The 21,932-nt window shown below is 46.3% G+C and overlaps 1 protein-coding gene across 1 annotated transcript in view; it reads right to left on the minus strand.

Annotated features, from left to right (window-relative positions):
- Positions 1 to 21,932, minus strand: part of tjap1 (tight junction associated protein 1 (peripheral)) — a 73,451-nt gene that overhangs the window by 33,947 nt on the left and 17,572 nt on the right. The window contains exons 2-3 of the mRNA XM_083775099.1: positions 8,395 to 8,493; positions 2,004 to 2,212 (exon numbers count right to left, since the gene is read on the minus strand). Of these exons, the coding sequence (XP_083631225.1) occupies positions 2,004 to 2,189 (186 nt within the window). The 5' untranslated portion in view covers positions 2,190 to 2,212; positions 8,395 to 8,493. The remainder of the gene's footprint in view (positions 1 to 2,003; positions 2,213 to 8,394; positions 8,494 to 21,932) is intronic.

Raw genomic sequence — 21,932 nt, forward strand, 5'->3', positions numbered from 1 at the left:
CAGAGGGGCAGGAGGAGGTGATTGAGGGGACGAGGGGGGGCAGAGGGGCAGGAGGAGGTGATTGAGGGGACGAGGGGGGGGGGCAGAGGGGCAGGAGGAGGTGATTGAGGGGACGAGGGGGGGGCAGAGGGTTGGTGGCGTCATGCGGACGTACCTGGTCGTCACGTGACTGAACAGACAGACTAGAGCACAGCGCCCCCTGTTGCTCTGAGGAGGCGCGCCGAGCGTGAGGAGGAGGAGGAGGAGGAGGAGGAGGTCGAGGAGCGTCACAGCTCAGAGCTCTCCTCCTGCCTCCTCCTCCTCCTCCTCCTCCTCCTCCCCTCTCTCTCTGCCCCGGAGTAAAGATGGTGCTGTCGCTGCTCCTCCTGCGTCTCCTCCCCCTCCCCCCCCGCCTCCTCCTCCCCCTCCTCCTCCTCCCCCCCGGCCCCCCTCCCCTTCCCCCGGAGCAGACGGAGGCGGGCGGGGCTGAGGACGCGTGTCGTGACCTCATCCAGGAAGCAGGAGAAGCGAGCCCTGCGCTCCAGAACCTGCTCCACGGTCCAGGTGACCCGGAGGAGGGAGGTGGTCCGCTGGTCCCCGGAGGGGCTCCGCTTCCTCCCGCCGCGGGACGGGGTCAGTTGGGTCTTCTTTGGACCGTCCGGCCGCCGATGATGATCGGACGTAGGCTGCTTCAGGATCCCTCTGGGCTGGATGGTGAGGAGGGTCTGGCCCTGGAGGGTCAGAGGCATGAAACTCTCCAGCGGTTCTCGGAACGCCAGGCAGCGGTCTGGACTCCTGGGGGAACGACCGAGGAGTTGTGGACTCCTCGAGGATTGACCCGGGCCATCTGGACTCCTCTGGGAGTGACCCGGGCCATCTGGACTCCTCTGGGAGTGACCCGGGCCATCTGGACTCCTCTGGGAGTGACCCGGGCCATCTGGACTCCTCTGGGAGTGACCCGGGCCATCTGGACTCCTCTGGGAGTGACCCGGGCCATCTGGACTCCTCTGGGAGTGACCCGGGCCATCTGGACTCCTCTGGGAGTGACCTGATCGTTCTGGACTCTTTGAGGAGTGACCTGATCGTTCTGGACTCTTCGAGCAGTGAGCCGGGCGATGTGGACTACTCAAGGGACTCCTCCGACGGTCCGTACCCGCCCGCCCACTCCTCCTTCCCCTGGAGGATGGGGCCGGCGGGTAGCGACTCACGGAGGAGCGGCCCAGAGAATCTGGGCTCCTGGAGGAGGAGTTTCCCAGGCCTTCCTCCTCCTCCTCCTCCTCCTCGTCGTCGGGAGATGGAGGACTCCTGGAGAAGGAGCAGGAGTCCAGGCTCTGCAGGGAGACGGAGCGGGAGGAGAAACCCAGCAGGAGCTCACTGCTGCTGCTGTTGAGGAGCTGCTGGGTGGTGGTGAGGGGCTTCCTTTCAGCTCCCACCTGGGCCTTCCATTCCTCCAGGATCACGGGGTACCATTGGTGCCCCGTGTGAGGGCTCCTTTCCTGGGTGGTGTGGTGGCTCCTTTCCTGGGTGGTGTGGTGGTTCCTTTCCTGGGTGGTGTGGTGGTTCCTTTCCTGGGTGGTGTGGTGGCTCCTTTCCTGGGTGGTGTGGTGGCTCCTTTCCTGGGTGGTGTGGGGCTTACATTGGTGCCACACTTGGGGTTTCCATTCCTGCAGGATCTCGGGGTAACATTGGTGGCCCACGTGGGGGTTCCATCGCGGCCCCATGTGGGGGTTCCATCGCCCCGCGGCGCCTGCGGTCGCGTCAGAGGAACAAAGAGAAAGGTTGTCGGAGGCGAGGCTGAGGACGCGGCGGGCCCCGGGCGGTCCGAGGGGGTTCTGCTGGGCCCCGGGCGGTCCGAGGGGGGTCCGCGGGGGCGGCAGGACGGCCAGGTCCAGACTGGACAGGCTGGACAGCTCCGGGTCGCTGCTGAGGCAGCAGTTGTCCGAGTCCGGCGGAAGCGGCCACGAGGCGCGCGGGAAAGAAGGGTTAGGGTTAGTGGAGTTAGGGGAAGGGGTGCGTTCGATTACCTGCTGGGGGTCTCCTCGCGCCTGCTGCTGCTGTGGAGGATGAGGAGGAGGAAGAGGAGGAGGAGGGGTCAGGGTGGGGGGGTAGAGGTCGTCCCGGAAGGGCGGCGCGTGGCGGCTCTCCCGGTGCTGGGGCGGCGCCTTGCGGTACGGCTTCCTGCCCGCGGGCGGCTGCTGGGAGGCACTCATCCTACGCAAGGTAGCGCTCAGACCTGTTGGCACAGAGGTTAGCCCGTTAGCATGCTAGCTCCATGCAGTCCTGTTGGCACAGAGGTTAGCCCGTTAGCATGCTAGCTCCATGCAGTCCTGTTGGCACAGAGGTTAGCCCGTTAGCATGCTAAGGTCCGTTAAGGTCAGTCCATACTGTCTCCGACCACCGAACTTTTCGTCGGAAAGATCAGACTTATTTTTTTTCTCCTTCGGAGAGTCACAACATCTGGGAGCGCAGCTTTCAGAACAACAATTCGGAGGAATGCGTTTCAGAAGTTGCGAGTGACGTCATGTTGTGGTTGTACCGGAGCTTTCCGACGAAAAGTTTGATGGTCGGAGACAGTATGGACTGCCCTTTAGCACGGAGGTTAGCATCCTCTGGTAGCTCTCAGTCCTGTTGGCACAGAAGTTAGCCTGTTAGCATGCTAGCATCCTCTGCTAGCTCTCAGTCCTGTTGGGCAGAGCTTAGCCCGTTAGCACGCTATAGCTCCATGCAGCAGCAGCAGCAGCAACATGGATATGATGGCTTATGAACTGTTCACTTCTATCTCTCTCTCTCTCTCTCCCCCTCTCTCTCTCTCTCTGACATCATTAGAGTGAAGTTTAGATCAATATGGCTACAATGAGGACACTCTCTCTCAAATACATGGACTAGGGTGTGTGTGTGTGTGTCGGGGGGGGGGGGGGGGGGCAGAGATTGCCCTCAGGCAGAGATTGATGGAGAGAGTAGAGGAACTCAATCTGATTGGTAACATTGATCACACGCACGCACGCACACGCACACACACACACACACACACACACACACACACACACACACACACACACACACACACACAGTCAAATACAGGTCAAAATGAGGCCACACTCATGATGTTTCAGAACATCACCATTTATGTGGGGAAATAAATAAAAATAAAAAAACCACCACCTACGTGGATGTGAATAAGATTTATTCTGTGGCACAGAAGTCCCCCCCCCCCCCCCCCCATCTGTATGCAAATGACATCCTGAACAAACTTCTACATGCATTAATTAATTAAATCTCTGACTGGGGGAGAGTGTGGGAGAGAGAGGTGGTTATTGCTCTGTAGTCTAATGGTCATCACAGTAATAGGGGTTTGCGAGACACTGGCCAAAGCATTTCCGGGGGTCAAGGTTCAAGGTTGTCTTTATGTGTCTCCCATGGGGAGAAATGTGTCTCGGAGACAGAGTCACAGCTGCATACAAACAACAGACACGTTCACGTACGAAAACACCATGGAACACCCACATACACAGAACAGAGATATTGGAGACAGAGTCACAGCTGCATACAAACAACAGACACGTTCACGTACGAAAACACCGTGGAACACCCACATACACAGAACAGAGATATTGGAGACAGTCACAGCTGCATACAAACAACAGACACGTTCACGTACGAAAACACCGTGGAACACCCACATACACAGAACAGAGATATTGGAGACAGAGTCACAGCTGCATACAAACAACAGACACGTTCACGTACGAAAAGGAAAAAACACCATGAAACACCAATATAATACACAGAACAGAGATATTGCACACATTCCCTTGATAAAGTGAAACTAGTTAAAAAAAGTGCTTTTGGCAAAATCCCTGAATCTCTGAGTCATTAAAGTGCATTCGGCAATCTCTGATTGAGCATTTTGATTGACGGGGGGAACAAAAGCGTGTTTAAATCTATTATACACACACCGTGGAGTTCTATACCTCCCTATACCTTTGGCTGGGTCCCCGGGTCAGGGACCCCCCATAGGAGAAGATGTGTATGTCTATAGCAGTGATTCAGGGACCCCCCATAGGAGAAGATGTGTACGGCTATAGCAGTGATTCAGGGACCCCCCATAGGAGAAGATGTGTATGGCTATAGCAGTGATTCAGGGACCCCCCATAGGAGAAGATGTGTCTATAGCAGTGATTCAGGGACCCCTCATAGGAGAAGATGTGTCTATAGCAGTGATTCAGGGACCCCCCATAGGAGAAGATGTGTATGTCTATAGCAGTGATTCAGGGACCCCCCATAGGAGAAGATGTGTACGGCTATAGCAGTGATTCAGGGACCCCCCATAGGAGAAGATGTGTACGGCTATAGCAGTGATTCAGGGACCCCCCATAGGAGAAGATGTGTATGGCTATAGCAGTGATTCAGGGACCCCCCATAGGAGAAGAGGTGTACAGCTATAGCAGTGATTCAGGGACCCCCCATAGGAGAAGGGACCCCCCATAGGAGAAGAGGTGTACGGCTATAGCAGTGATTCAGGGACCCCCATAGGAGAAGGGACCCCCCATAGGAGAAGGGACCCCCCATAGGAGAAGGGACCCCCCATAGGAGAAGATGTGTCTATAGCAGTGATTCAGGGACCCCCCATAGGAGAAGGGACCCCCCATAGGAGAAGGGACCCCCCATAGGAGAAGATGTGTCTATAGCAGTGATTCAGGGACCCCCCATAGGAGAAGGGACCCCCCATAGGAGAAGACGTGTACGGCTATAGCAGTGATTCTCAACCAGTTTGAACTGAATCGGTCTACGGTCCACTATTTAATGGCATTTCTATCTCTGGGACCACCGATTTATATTGTAAAAATCACTGTTAATTTTGAGAGTGTACAAATGGAACCAAATGGACCCGTAAAGTACACTCTCAGAGTTACAGAGTGCAGGTTCCGCGGTATAATTCATATTCATTATTAATTATTAAGAGTCCTTGACGTGAACAAGGCTGAGAGCCACTCCTATTACCGTTTCTGGTTATACAAATCTAGATGATTACATTTCTTTTGAATTTAGTTACAACTGCAGAGTTCACAGTTCAGATGTATAAACTGGCACTTTCACAGAAATGTGGATCAACGTAGAACTGAATAAAATATATGAATACAACGAATACAAATATGAACTGGAACATGTCCTTTACCAGCTGTCAGTGAACAGCAGATCACACGCACGCACGCACACACACACACGTTAATATTTAAACATCTCTACCAATGTACAGTAGATAAGCTTAAAACGACATCAGCTTTTCCACTTGTGAACACAGCATGCCAAATATTAGACACACACACACAGACCACATGTGATTGGATCAAAGCACACACACACACTCAGGCACGCGCACACACACACACACACACACACACACACACACACACACAGGTGTGCTCTACAGACATGATATATTAATGAACCATGTGAAATATTCATGTCTTGTTCAACATTATAAAATTATTTCACCCTCACATTAAAAATTAACACAATGGGATGTTTCACTAGAACAGTGGTGTTCAACCAGTGGTCCGGGGACCTCCAGTGGTCCTCGAGGGGGTTCCAGGTGGTCCGGGGACCACCAGTGGTCCTCGAGGGGGTTCCAGGTGGTCCCCAGCTAAATGATGGAGATTTGGTAACCAAACCCTTATTAGATCTTTGACTCAATGTCATCAAATGGTGGTCCGTGGCTCAAATGGGTCTGAGAGGCTAAATGTCATCAAATGGTGGTTCCGTGGCTCAAATGGGTCTGAGAGGCTAAATGTCATCAGATGGTGGTTCCGTGGCTCAGATGGGTCTGAGAGGCTAAATGTCATCAAATGGTGGTTCCGTGGCTCAAATGGGTCTGAGAGGCTAAATGTCATCAGATGGTGGTTCCGTGGCTCAGATGGGTCTGAGAGGCTAAATGTCATCAAATGGTGGTTCCGTGGCTCAGATGGGTCTGAGAGGCTAAATGTCATCAAATGGTGGTTCCGTGGCTCAAATGGGTCCGAGAGGCTAAATGTCATCAAATGGTGGTTCCGTGGCTCAAATGGGTCTGAGAGGCTAAATGTCATCAAATGGTGGTTCCGTGGCTCAAATACAGAATAAATAAATAATGGACCTCAATATGAAAAGTGATGAACAACAGCTGCAGGGAATTCATTAATTTAAGAGACAATTGTGTAGAAATGTACTACAGCATTTAATTAAATCTTCATTGGATGGATGGAATTAATTAAAACCACATCTGCTCCTTTAGAAATGTAAGAAAACAGACATTGTTTGTGAGGACACAGTTTCCTGGTTGGCTGTTCTATGGTAGGCTCTGTGTCCTATGGTAGGCTGTGTTCTATGGTAGGCTCTGTGTCCTATGGTAGGCTCTGTGTTCTATGGTAGGCTCTGTGTTCTATGGTAGGCTCTGTCCTATGGTAGGCTCTGTGTTCTATGGTAGGCTCTGTGTTCTATGGTAGGCTCTGTGTCCTATGGTAGGCTCTGTGTTCTATGGTAGGCTCTGTGTTCTATGGTAGGCTCTGTGTTCTATGGTAGGCTCTGTGTCCTATGGTAGGCTCTGTGTTCTATGGTAGGCTCTGTGTTCTATGGTAGGCTCTGTGTCCTATGGTAGGCTCTGTGTTCTATGGTAGGCTGTGTCCTATGGTAGGCTCTGTGTTCTATGGTAGGCTCTGTGTTCTATGGTAGGCTCTGTGTCCTATGGTAGGCTCTGTGTTCTATGGTAGGCTCTGTGTTCTATGGTAGGCTGTGTCCTATGGTAGGCTCTGTGTTCTATGGTAGGCTGTGTTCTATGGTAGGCTCTGTGTTCTATGGTAGGCTCTGTGTTCTATGGTAGGCTCTGTGTTCTATGGTAGGCTCTGTGTTCCTATGGTAGGCTCTGTGTCCTATGGTAGGCTCTGTGTCCTATGGTAGGCTCTGTGTTCTATGGTAGGCTCTGTGTTCCTATGGTAGGCTCTGTGTCCTATGGTAGGCTCTGTGTTCTATGGTAGGCTCTGTGTCCTATGGTAGGCTCTGTGTTCTATGGTAGGCTCTGTGTCCTATGGTAGGCTCTGTGTTCTATGGTAGGCTCTGTGTCCTATGGTAGGCTCTGTGTTCTATGGTAGGCTCTGTGTCCTATGGTAGGCTGTGTCCTATGGTAGGCTGTGTCCTATGGTAGGCTCTGTGTCCTATGGTAGGCTCTGTGTCCTATGGTAGGCTCTGTGTCCTATGGTAGGCTCTGTGTTCTATGGTAGGCTCTGTGTCCTATGGTAGGCTCTGTGTCCTATGGTAGGCTCTGTGTCCTATGGTAGGCTCTGTGTCCTATGGTAGGCTCTGTGTTCTATGGTAGGCTCTGTGTCCTATGGTAGGCTCTGTGTCCTATGGTAGGCTCTGTGTCCTATGGTAGGCTCTGTGTTCTATGGTAGGCTCTGTGTTCTATGGTAGGCTCTGTGTCCTATGGTAGGCTCTGTGTCCTATGGTAGGCTCTGTGTTCTATGGTAGGCTCTGTGTTCTATGGTAGGCTCTGTGTCCTATGGTAGGCTCTGTGTTCTATGGTAGGCTCTGTGTCCTATGGTAGGCTCTGTGTCCTATGGTAGGCTCTGTGTCCTATGGTAGGCTCTGTGTTCTATGGTAGGCTCTGTGTTCTATGGTAGGCTCTGTGTTCTATGGTAGGCTCTGTGTTCTATGGTAGGCTCTGTGTCCTATGGTAGGCTCTGTGTTCTATGGTAGGCTCTGTGTTCTATGGTAGGCTCTGTGTTCTATGGTAGGCTCTGGAAAAGATTGAAATAAATATTTGTACTTTGTATTTAAAAACTGTGTACATTGGTGACTATAACTAAAATCTACCTGATCTTGAGGCCTACAAAAAAATTATAAATAACGTTTATTTTCTTAACTAGTCAACTAGTACCAACAAGGTCCACTAGTGGATTTACTAGTCAATTGATTAATTGATTGAAATATTTATTTACAGTTTGCAGAATTACAGTAAAATTTCAAGCACAAACTCAATACAAAGACTGTTAACTGTGAGTATGGACGACCCAATTCATTAATTAACCTTGTTCAATTCATCAAAACATTTAGAGACGTACAAATAGACACTTCCATATTATAGTCAAAGAACAGAACAGGAATTCATCATAAAGGAGGTAAAAAGGGAAAAGAAACATATACAGTGAGGGGAAAAGGGGGGCTAGTTGACTAGTTGAATAGTCGACTAGTTGAATAGTCGTGCGTGCGTGCGTGCGTGCGTGCGTGCATGCGTGCGTGCGTGCGTGCGTGCGTGCGTGCGTGCGTGCGTGCGTGCGTGCGTGCGTGCGTGCGTGCATGCGTGCGTGCGTATGTACGTGCGTGCGTACTGTATGTACGTGCGTGCGTGCGGTTCATAGCAGAGTGAAACCCAGACAGAACCCTCACCTCTTGAGCCAGGGCACTAGTAGGTTGTGGGTTCATCTCCCTTCTGGTCTCCTCCGTCTTCAAACAGTCCTGTTTCTGTTCTTCTCTTCCTCCGTTAGCCTGAAAGAGAGAGAGAGAAAACATGACATGGATCACCTGACACACACACACACACACACAGTGGAGTCACTTTACAGCAGAGAATCAGAGAACAGGAACCCGACACGGACGACAAGTAGACATGTCCTTATATGGTTGACCCCCCCTCCCCCCCCCCCCCCCCCCCCAGACAACAGTATCAGACTTTGGTTGTAGACGGACAGACAGACAGACAGACAGACAGACAGACAGACAGACAGACAGACAGACAGACAGACAGACAGACAGACAGACAGACAGACAGACAGACAGACAGACACAGTATGACATTTAGAAAATGTACAACTCATCTCGAGAGACTTTCTTCCGACAATGACCTTTACCACCAAAAACACCATTACATGTTTTCACGCGCCCCACACGCGCGCGCACGCACGCACACACACACACACACACGCACACACGCACACACACACACACACACACACACACACACACACACACACACACACAAACACACACTTCGCTGAAGGTGGGGGAGTTCAGATGTCATAACAAAAAGTCATGAATACGCCTAAAGGCCTGATTATGGTGCGTGTATCCATGTAGCGGGGGGGGGGGTCCGTGGGGGTCTCGGCTCCTTACAGCAAAGCCTCCGAAACGTTTTCACGCGTTTGCCCTCTGACCCCCATCTGGAAACCTATCCTAAAATATATTTTTTAACCCACGATTTTGTGACCCATTTTTCACCCCTGTGTCAATCATCTAATGTGATCCTGGGCTCTACACACCCTCTACCAACCTAGTCCCCATATATGGGGGACAAGGGGAGAGCAACCTAGTCCCCATATATGGGGGACAAGGGGAGACCAACCTAGTCCCCATATATGGGGGACAAGGGGAGACCAACCTAGTCCCCATATATGGGGGACAAGGGGAGACCAACCTAGTCCCCATATATGGGGGACAAGGGGAGAGCAACCTAGTCCCCATATATGGGGGACAAGGGGAGACCAACCTAGTCCCCATATATGGGGGACAAGGGGAGACCAACCTAGTCCCCATATATGGGGGACAAGGGGAGAGCAACGGACGTAGCGCGTGGAAGGAACACGTTATTCCAACCAGTTCCTTTATCCCTCCAGCAGGGGGAGTTTCTCTGGTTGAGCTTCACTACACCCATTCAGATCAGAGGACGATTCTACAAATGTCTTCTAAATCATCAGTCGTTCTCAAACTATTTCATGTCAAGGACCCCCAGAATTATCTGTAATTGGCCACCGACCCCCATCTGAAAATACGTTGTTCCAGGGACCCCCACCTCCCCAAATATTTGAGTTAAAAACTTTCGCTCTGAAATAATATATATATTCAAAGATTTGCGCCACATTTTCACGATTTTTCAAAAACAGCAGACCTGCAAGCTTGTAGCGCGGCACTAGCGGGGTTTTTCAACAGCTTAAAAGCATAAACACAATGCTTAACACACCAAAAGGGGTTTCTGCCCAGACCTGATGAAGAAGCTGTGCTATGCATGGTGTCTGATTCACAGAGGGTGATCGTGTTACACATCTCACCGCTGAGGGCTTCATCCCCCCCACCGGTTGGGTTACGAGAGACAGCGGTGAGTCTTCAGGACTCAGGACTTCACCGCAGAGACAGGAAGGGAAACACGTGATGCAGAGAGAGAGAGAGAGAGAGACGTGAAGTCTGAAGCCACCGTCAGAATGGAGGGTACGACCATGAACCCACCGTCTGTTATACTGACCAGTACAACCTCAGTCTGATACTGTTGTACTGAGCGGTACAACCACAGTCTGATACTGTTGTACTGACCGGTACAACCACAGTCTGATACTGTTGTACTGACCGGTACAACCACAGTCTGATACTGTTGTACTGACCGGTACAACCACAGTCTGATGCTGTTGTACTGACCGGTACAACCACAGTCTGATACTGTTGTACTGACCAGTACAACCACAGTCTGATACTGTTGTACTGACCGGTACAACCACAGTCTGATACTGTTGTACTGACCAGTACAACCACAGTCTGATACTGTTGTACTGACCCTCAGTCTGATACTGTTGTACTGACCAGTACAACCACAGTCTGATACTGTTGTACTGGCCGGTACAACCACAGTCTGATACTGTTGTACTGACCAGTACAACCACAGTCTGATACTGTTGTACTGACCATCAGTCTGATACTGTTGTACTGACAACCAGTACAACCACAGTCTGATACTGTTGTACTGACCAGTACAACCACAGTCTGATACTGTTGTACTGACCGGTACAACCACAGTCTGATACTGTTGTACTGTCCGGTACAACCTCAGTCTGATACTGTTGTACTGACCGGTACAAACACAGTCTGATACTGTTGTACTGACCGATACAACCACAGTCTGATACTGTTGTACTTACCGGTACAACCACAGTCTGATACTGTTGTACTGACCGGTACAACCACAGTCTGATACTGTTGTACTTACCGGTACAACCACAGTCTGATACTGTCGTACTGACCGGTACAACCACAGTCTGATACTGTTGTACTGACCGGTACAACCACAGTCTGATACTGTTGTACTGACCGGTACAACCACAGTCTGATACTGTTGTACTGACCGGTACAACCACAGTCGATACTGTTGTACTATCAACCAGTACAACCACAGTCTGATACTGTTGTACTGACCACCAGTACAACCACAGTCTGATACTGTTGTACTGACCGGTACAACCACAGTCTGATACTGTTGTACTGACCGGTACAACCTCAGTCTGATACTGTTGTACTGACCGGTACAACCACAGTCTGATACTGTTGTACTGACCAGTACAACCACAGTCTGATACTGTTGTACTGACCAGTACAACGACAGTCTGATACTGTTATACTGACCGGTACAACCACAGTCTGATACTGTTGTACTGACCGGTACAACCTCAGTCTGATACTGTTGTACTGACCGGTACAACCACAGTCTGATACTGTTGTACTGACCGGTACAACCACAGTCTGATACTGTTGTACTGACCGGTACAACCACAGTCTGATACTGTTGTACTGACCGGTACGACCACAGTCTGATACTGTTGTACTGACCGGTACAACCACAGTCTGATACAACCACAGTTTGATACTGTTGTACTGACCGGTACAACCACAGTCTGATACTGTTGTACTGACCGGCACAACCACAGTCTGATACTGTTGTACTGACCGTTACAACCACAGTCTGATACTGTTGTACTGACCAGTACAACCACAGTCTGATACTGTTGTACTGACCGGTACAACCACAGTCTGATACTGTTGTACTGACCGGTACAACCACAGTCTGATACTGTTGTACTGACCGGTACAACCACAGTCTGATACTGTTGTACTGACAACGAGTACAACCACAGTCTGATACTGTTGTACTGACCAGTAAAACCACAGTCTGATACAGTTGTACTGACCGGTACAACCTCAGTCTGATACTGTTGTACTGACCGGTACAACCTCAGTCTGATACTGTTGTACTGACCGGTACAACCTCAGTCTGATACTGTTATACTGACCGGTACAACCTCAGTCTGATACTGTTGTACTGACCGGTACAACCACAGTCTGATACTGTTGTACTGACCACCAGTACCACCACAGTCTGATACTCTTGTACTGACCAGTACAACCTTAGTCTGATACTGTTGTACTGACAACCAGTACAACCACAGTCTGATACTGTTGTACCGACCGGTACAACCACAGTCTGATACTGTTGTACTGACCGGTACAACCACAGTCTGATACTGTTGTACTGACCCTCAGTCTGATACTGTTGTACTGACCAGTACAACCACAGTCTGATACTGTTGTACTGACCGGTACAACCACAGTCTGATACTCTTGTACTGACCAGTACAACCTTAGTCTGATACTGTTGTACTGACCGGTACAACCACAGTCTGATACTGTTGTACTGACCGGTACAACCACAGTCTGATACTGTTGTACTGACCGGTACAACCACAGTCTGATACTGTTGTACTGACCGGTACAACCGCAGTCTGATACTGTTGTACTGACCGGTACAACCACAGTCTGAAACTGTTGTACTGACCCTCAGTCTGATACTGTTATACTGAGCAGTACAACCACAGTCTGATACTGTTGTACTGACCAGTACAACCACAGTCTGATACTGTTGTACTGACCAGTACAACCTTAGTCTGATACTGTTGTACTGACCAGTACAACCTCAGTCTGATAATGTTGGACTGACCACCAGTACAACCACAGTCTGATACTCTTGTACTGACCAGTACAACCTTAGTCTGATACTGTTGTACTGACCAGTACAACCTCAGTCTGATAATGTTGGACTGACCACCAGTACAACCACAGTCTGATACTCTTGTACTGACCAGTACAACCTTAGTCTGATACTGTTGTACTGACAACCAGTACAACCACAGTATGATACTGTTGTACTGACCGGTACAACCACAGTCTGATACTGTTGTACTGACCGGTACAACCACAGTCTGATACTGTTGTACTGACCGGTACAGCCACAGTCTGATACTGTTGTACTGACCGGTACAACCACAGTCTGATACTGTTGTACTGACCAGTACAACCACAGTCTGATACTGTTGTACTGACCAGTACAACGACAGTCTGATACTGTTATACTGACCGGTACAACCACAGTCTGATACTGTTGTACTGACCGGTACAACCTCAGTCTGATACTGTTGTACTGACCGGTACAACCACAGTCTGATACTGTTGTACTGACCGGTACAACCACAGTCTGATACTGTTGTACTGACCGGTACAACCACAGTCTGATACTGTTGTACTGACCGGTACAACCACAGTCTGATACTGTTGTACTGACCGTTACAACCACAGTCTGATACTGTTGTACTGACCAGTACAACCACAGTCTGATACTGTTGTACTGACCGGTACAACCACAGTCTGATACTGTTGTACTGACCGGTACAACCACAGTCTGATACTGTTGTACTGACCGGTACAACCACAGTCTGATACTGTTGTACTGACAACGAGTACAACCACAGTCTGATACTGTTGTACTGACCAGTACAACCACAGTCTGATACAGTTGTACTGACCGGTACAACCTCAGTCTGATACTGTTGTACTGACCGGTACAACCTCAGTCTGATACTGTTGTACTGACCGGTACAACCTCAGTCTGATACTGTTATACTGACCGGTACAACCTCAGTCTGATACTGTTGTACTGACCGGTACAACCACAGTCTGATACTGTTGTACTGACCACCAGTACCACCACAGTCTGATACTCTTGTACTGACCAGTACAACCTTAGTCTGATACTGTTGTACTGACAACCAGTACAACCACAGGCTGATACTGTTGTACCGACCGGTACAACCACAGTCTGATACTGTTGTACTGACCGGTACAACCACAGTCTGATACTGTTGTACTGACCCTCAGTCTGATACTGTTGTAATGACCAGTACAACCACAGTCTGATACTGTTGTACTGACCGGTACAACCACAGTCTGATACTGTTGTACTGACCGGTACAACCACAGTCTGATACTGTTGTACTGACCGGTACAACCACAGTCTGATACTGTTGTACTGACCGGTACAACCGCAGTCTGATACTGTTGTACTGACCGGTACAACCACAGTCTGAAACTGTTGTACTGACCCTCAGTCTGATACTGTTATACTGAGCAGTAAAACCACAGTCTGATACTGTTGTACTGACCAGTACAACCACAGTCTGATACTGTTGTACTGACCAGTACAACCTTAGTCTGATACTGTTGTACTGACCAGTACAACCTCAGTCTGATAATGTTGGACTGACCACCAGTACAACCACAGTCTGATACTCTTGTACTGACCAGTACAACCTCAGTCTGATACTGTTGTACTGACCAGTACAACCTCAGTCTGATAATGTTGGACTGACCACCAGTACAACCACAGTCTGATACTCTTGTACTGACCAGTACAACCTTAGTCTGATACTGTTGTACTGACAACCAGTACAACCACAGTATGATACTGTTGTACTGACCGGTACAACCACAGTCTGATACTGTTGTACTGACCGGTACAACCACAGTCTGATACTGTTGTACTGACCGGTACAACCTCAGTCTGATACTGTTGTACTGACCGGTACAACCACAGTCTGATACTGTTGTACTGACCGGTACAACCTCAGTCTGATACTGTTGTACTGACCGGTACAACCTCAGTCTGATACTGTTGTACTGACCGGTACAACCACAGTCGATACTGTTGTACTGACAACCAGTACAACCACAGTCTGATACTGTTGTACTGACCGGTACAACCACAGTCTGATACTGTTGTACTGACCGGTACAACCACAGTCTGATACTGTTGTACTGACTGGTACAACCACAGTCTGATACTGTTGTACTGACCGGTACAACCTCAGTCTGATACTGTTGTACTGACCGGTACAACCACAGTCTGATACTGTTGTACTGACCGATACAACCACAGTATGATACTGTTGTACTGACCGGTACAACCACAGTCTGATACTGTTGTACTGACCAGTACAACCTCAGTCTGATACTGTTGTACTGACCACCAGTACCACCACAGTCTGATACTCTTGTACTGACCAGTACAACCTTAGTCTGATACTGTTGTACTGACAACCAGTACAACCACAGTCCGATACTGTTGTACTGACCGGTACAACCACATTCTGATACTGTCGTACTGACCGGTACGACCACAGTCTGATACTGTCATACTGACCGGTACAACCACAGTCTGATACTGTTGTACTGACTGATTCTCCACCAGACCTTTACCTCTCACTGTAAACACTGATTCTACAGACCTTTACCTCTCACTGTAAACACTGATTCTATAGACCTTTACCTCTCACTGTAAACACTGATTCTACAGACCTTTACCTCTCACTGTAAACACTGATTCTACAGACCTTTACCTCTCACTGTAAACACTGATTCTACAGACCTTTACCTCTCACTGTAAACACTGATTCTACAGACCTTTACCTCTCACTGTAAACACTGATTCTATAGACCTTTACCTCTCACTGTAAACACTGATTCTACAGACCTTTACCTCTCACTGTAAACACTGACTATATAGACCTTTACCTCTCACTGTAAACACTGATTCTATAGACCTTTACCTCTCACTGTAAACACTGATTCTACAGACCTTTACCTCTCACTGTAAACACTGATTCTACAGACCTTTACCTCTCACTGTAAACACTGATTCTACAGACCTTTACCTCTCACTGTAAACACTGATTCTATAGACCTTTACCTCTCACTGTAAACACTGATTCTACAGACCTTTACCTCTCACTGTAAACACTGATTCTACAGACCTTTACCTCTCACTGTAAACACTGATTCTATAGACCTTTACCTCTCACTGTAAACACTGATTCTATAGACCTTTACCTCTCACTGTAAACACTGATTCTATAGACCTTTACCTCTCACTGTAAACACTGATTCTACAGACCTTTACCTCTCACTGTAAACACTGATTCTATAGACCTTTACCTCTCACTGTAAACACTGATTCTATAGACCTTTACCTCTCACTGTAAACACTGATTCTATAGACCTTTACCTCTCACTGTAAACACTGATTCTATAGACCTTTACCTCTCACTGTAAACACTGATTCTACAGACCTTTACCTCTCACTGTAAACACTGATTCTACAGACCTTTACCTCTCACTGTAAACACTGATTCTATAGACCTTTACCTCTCACTGTAAACACTGATTCTACAGACCTTTACCTCTCACTGTAAACACTGATTCTACAGACCTTTACCTCTCACTGTAAACACTGATTCTATAGACCTTTACCTCTCACTGTAAACACTGATTCTACAGACCTTTACCTCTCACTGTAAACACTGATTCTATAGACCTTTACCTCTCACTGTAAACACTGATTATATAGACCTTTACCTCTCACTGTAAACACTGATTCTACAGACCTTTACCTCTCACTGTAAACACTGATTCTACAGACCTTTACCTCTCACTGTAAACACTGATTCTCCTCACAGATCTTTACCTCTCACTGTAAACACTGATTCTACAGACCTTTACCTCTCACTGTAAACACTGATTCTATAGACCTTTACCTCTCACTGTAAACACTGATTCTACAGACCTTTACCTCTCACTGTAAACACTGATTCTACAGACCTTTACCTCTCACTGTAAACACTGATTCTACAGACCTTTACCTCTCACTGTAAACACTGATTCTATAGACCTTTACCTCTCACTGTAAACACTGATTCTACAGACCTTTACCTCTCACTGTAAACACTGATTCTATAGACCTTTACCTCTCACTGTAAACACTGATTCTCCTCCAGACCTTTACCTCTCACTGTAAACACTGATTATATAGACCTTTACCTCTCACTGTAAACACTGATTCTACAGACCTTTACCTCTCACTGTAAAAACTGATTCTCCTCACAGACCTTTACCTCTCACTGTAAACACTGATTCTATAGACCTTTACCTCTCACTGTAAACACTGATTCTATAGACCTTTACCTCTCACTGTAAACACTGATTCTATAGACCTTTACCTCTCACTGTAAACACTGATTATATAGACCTTTACCTCTCACTGTAAACACTGATTCTACAGACCTTTACCTCTCACTGTAAACACTGATTATATAGACCTTTACCTCTCACTGTAAACACTGATTCTAGACCTTTACCTCTCACTGTAAACACTGATTCTATAGACCTTTACCTCTCACTGTAAACACTGATTCTACAGACCTTTACCTCTCACTGTAAACACTGATTCTACAGACCTTTACCTCTCACTGTAAACACTGATTCTATAGACCTTTACCTCTCACTGTAAACACTGATTCTACAGACCTTTACCTCTCACTGTAAACACTGATTCTATAGACCTTTACCTCTCACTGTAAACACTGATTCTCCTCACAGACCTTTACCTCTCACTGTAAACACTGATTCTAGACCTTTACCTCTCACTGTAAACACGGATTCTATAGACCTTTACCTCTCACTGTAAACACTGATTCTATAGACCTTTACCTCTCACTGTAAACACTGATTCTATAGACCTTTACCTCTCACTGTAAACACTGATTCTAGACCTTTACCTCTCACTGTAAACACTGATTCTACAGACCTTTACCTCTCACTGTAAACACTGATTCTACAGACCTTTACCTCTCACTGTAAACACTGATTCTATAGACCTTTACCTCTCACTGTAAACACTGATTCTACAGACCTTTACCTCTCACTGTAAACACTGATTCTATAGACCTTTACCTCTCACTGTAAACACTGATTCTACAGACCTTTACCTCTCACTGTAAACACTGATTCTATAGACCTTTACCTCTCACTGTAAACACTGATTCTATAGACCTTTACCTCTCACTGTAAACACTGATTCTACAGACCTTTACCTCTCACTGTAGACACTGATTCTATAGACCTTTACCTCTCACTGTAAACACTGATTCTATAGACCTTTACCTCTCACTGTAAACACTGATTCTATAGACCTTTACCTCTCACTGTAAACACTGATTCTACAGACCTTTACCTCTCACTGTAAACACTGATTCTATAGACCTTTACCTCTCACTGTAAACACTGATTCTACAGACCTTTACCTCTCACTGTAAACACTGATTCTACAGACCTTTACCTCTCACTGTAAACACTGATTCTATAGACCTTTACCTCTCACTGTAAACACTGATTCTATAGACCTTTACCTCTCACTGTAAACACTGATTCTAGACCTTTACCTCTCACTGTAAACACTGATTCTACAGACCTTTACCTCTCACTGTAAACACTGATTCTATAGACCTTTACCTCTCACTGTAAACACTGATTCTACAGACCTTTACCTCTCACTGTAAACACTGATTCTATAGACCTTTACCTCTCACTGTAAACACTGATTCTCCTCCAGACCTTTACCTCTCACTGTAAACACTGATTATATAGACCTTTACCTCTCACTGTAAACACTGATTCTACAGACCTTTACCTCTCACTGTAAAAACTGATTCTCCTCACAGACCTTTACCTCTCACTGTAAACACTGATTCTATAGACCTTTACCTCTCACTGTAAACACTGATTCTATAGACCTTTACCTCTCACTGTAAACACTGATTCTATAGACCTTTACCTCTCACTGTAAACACTGATTCTATAGACCTTTACCTCTCACTGTAAACACTGATTCTAGACCTTTACCTCTCACTGTAAACACTGATTCTATAGACCTTTACCTCTCACTGTAAACACTGATTCTACAGACCTTTACCTCTCACTGTAAACACTGATTCTACAGACCTTTACCTCTCACTGTAAACACTGATTCTATAGACCTTTACCTCTCACTGTAAACACTGATTCTACAGACCTTTACCTCTCACTGTAAACACTGATTCTATAGACCTTTACCTCTCACTGTAAACACTGATTCTCCTCACAGACCTTTACCTCTCACTGTAAACACTGATTCTAGACCTTTACCTCTCACTGTAAACACGGATTCTATAGACCTTTACCTCTCACTGTAAACACTGATTCTATAGACCTTTACCTCTCACTGTAAACACTGATTCTATAGACCTTTACCTCTCACTGTAAACACTGATTCTAGACCTTTACCTCTCACTGTAAACACTGATTCTACAGACCTTTACCTCTCACTGTAAACACTGATTCTACAGACCTTTACCTCTCACTGTAAACACTGATTCTATAGACCTTTACCTCTCACTGTAAACACTGATTCTACAGACCTTTACCTCTCACTGTAAACACTGATTCTATAGACCTTTACCTCTCACTGTAAACACTGATTCTACAGACCTTTACCTCTCACTGTAAACACTGATTCTATAGACCTTTACCTCTCACTGTAAACACTGATTCTATAGACCTTTACCTCTCACTGTAAACACTGATTCTACAGACCTTTACCTCTCACTGTAGACACTGATTCTATAGACCTTTACCTCTCACTGTAAACACTGATTCTACAGACCTTTACCTCTCACTGTAAACACTGATTCTATAGACCTTTACCTCTCACTGTAAACACTGATTCTACAGACCTTTACCTCTCACTGTAAACACTGATTCTACAGACCTTTACCTCTCACTGTAAACACTGATTCTATAGACCTTTACCTCTCACTGTAAACACTGATTCTATAGACCTTTACCTCTCACTGTAAACACTGATTCTAGACCTTTACCTCTCACTGTAAACACTGATTCTACAGACCTTTACCTCTCACTGTAAACACTGATTATATAGACCTTTACCTCTCACTGTAAACACTGATTCTATAGACCTTTACCTCTCACTGTAAACACTGATTCTATAGACCTTTACCTCTCACTGTAAACACTGATTCTACAGACCTTTACCTCTCACTGTAAACACTGATTCTAGACCTTTACCTCTCACTGTAAACACTGATTCTATAGACCTTTACCTCTCACTGTAAACACTGATTCTACAGACCTTTACCTCTCACTGTAAACACTGATTCTATAGACCTTTACCTCTCACTGTAAACACTGATTCTACAGACCTTTACCTCTCACTGTAAACACTGATTCTAGACCTTTACCTCTCACTGTAAACACTGATTCTAGACCTTTACCTCTCACTGTAAACACTGATTCTATAGACCTTTACCTCTCACTGTAAACACTGATTCTATAGACCTTTACCTCTCACTGTAAACACTGATTCTAGACCTTTACCTCTCACTGTAAACACTGATTCTACAGACCTTTACCTCTCACTGTAAACACTGATTCTATAGACCTTTACCTCTCACTGTAAACAATGATTCTACAGACCTTTACCTCTCACTGTAAACACTGATTCTATAGACCTTTACCTCTCACTGTAAACACTGATTCTACAGACCTTTACCTCTCACTGTAAACACTGATTCTATAGACCTTTACCTCTCACTGTAAACAATGATTCTACAGACCTTTACCTCTCACTGTAAACACTGATTCTATAGACCTTTACCTCTCACTGTAAACACTGATTCTAGACCTTTACCTCTCACTGTAAACACTGATTCTATAGACCTTTACCTCTCACTGTAAACACTGATTCTATAGACCTTTACCTCTCACTGTAAACACTGATTCTATAGACCTTTACCTCTCACTGTAAACACTGATTCTATAGACCTTTACCTCTCACTGTAAACACTGATTCTACAGACCTTTACCTCTCACTGTAAACACTGATTCTACAGACCTTTACCTCTCACTGTAAACACTGATTCTATAGACCTTTACCTCTCACTGTAAACACTGATTCTATAGACCTTTACCTCTCACTGTAAACACTGATTCTACAGACCTTTACCTCTCACTGTAAACACTGATTCTATAGACCTTTACCTCTCACTGTAAACACTGATTCTACAGACCTTTACCTCTCACTGTAAACACTGATTCTACAGACCTTTACCTCTCACTGTAAACACTGATTCTATAGACCTTTACCTCTCACTGTAAACAATGATTCTACAGACCTTTACCTCTCACTGTAAACACTGATTCTATAGACCTTTACCTCTCACTGTAAACACTGATTCTCCTCACAGACCTTTACCTCTCACTGTAAACACTGATTCTATAGACCTTTACCTCTCACTGTAAACACTGATTCTATAGACCTTTACCTCTCACTGTAAACACTGATTCTACAGACCTTTACCTCTCACTGTAAACACTGATTCTACAGACCTTTACCTCTCACTGTAAACACTGATTCTACAGACCTTTACCTCTCACTGTAAACACTGATTCTACAGACCTTTACCTCTCACTGTAAACACTGATTCTACAGACCTTTACCTCTCACTGTAAACACTGATTCTATAGACCTTTACCTCTCACTGTAAACACTGATTCTCCTCACAGACCTTTACCTCTCACTGTAAACACTGATTCTATAGACCTTTACCTCTCACTGTAAACACTGATTCTCCTCACAGACCTTTACCTCTCACTGTAAACACTGATTCTATAGACCTTTACCTCTCACTGTAAACACTGATTCTACAGACCTTTACCTCTCACTGTAAACACTGATTCTACAGACCTTTACCTCTCACTGTAAACACTGATTCTACAGACCTTTACCTCTCACTGTAAACACTGATTCTATAGACCTTTACCTCTCACTGTAAACACTGATTCTACAGACCTTTACCTCTCACTGTAAACACTGATTCTATAGACCTTTACCTCTCACTGTAAACACTGATTCTACAGACCTTTACCTCTCACTGTAAACACTGATTCTATAG

This window comes from Protomyctophum parallelum, assembly GCF_964188405.1.
Source record: "Protomyctophum parallelum genome assembly, chromosome: 10".
NCBI lineage: Eukaryota > Metazoa > Chordata > Actinopteri > Myctophiformes > Myctophidae > Protomyctophum > Protomyctophum parallelum.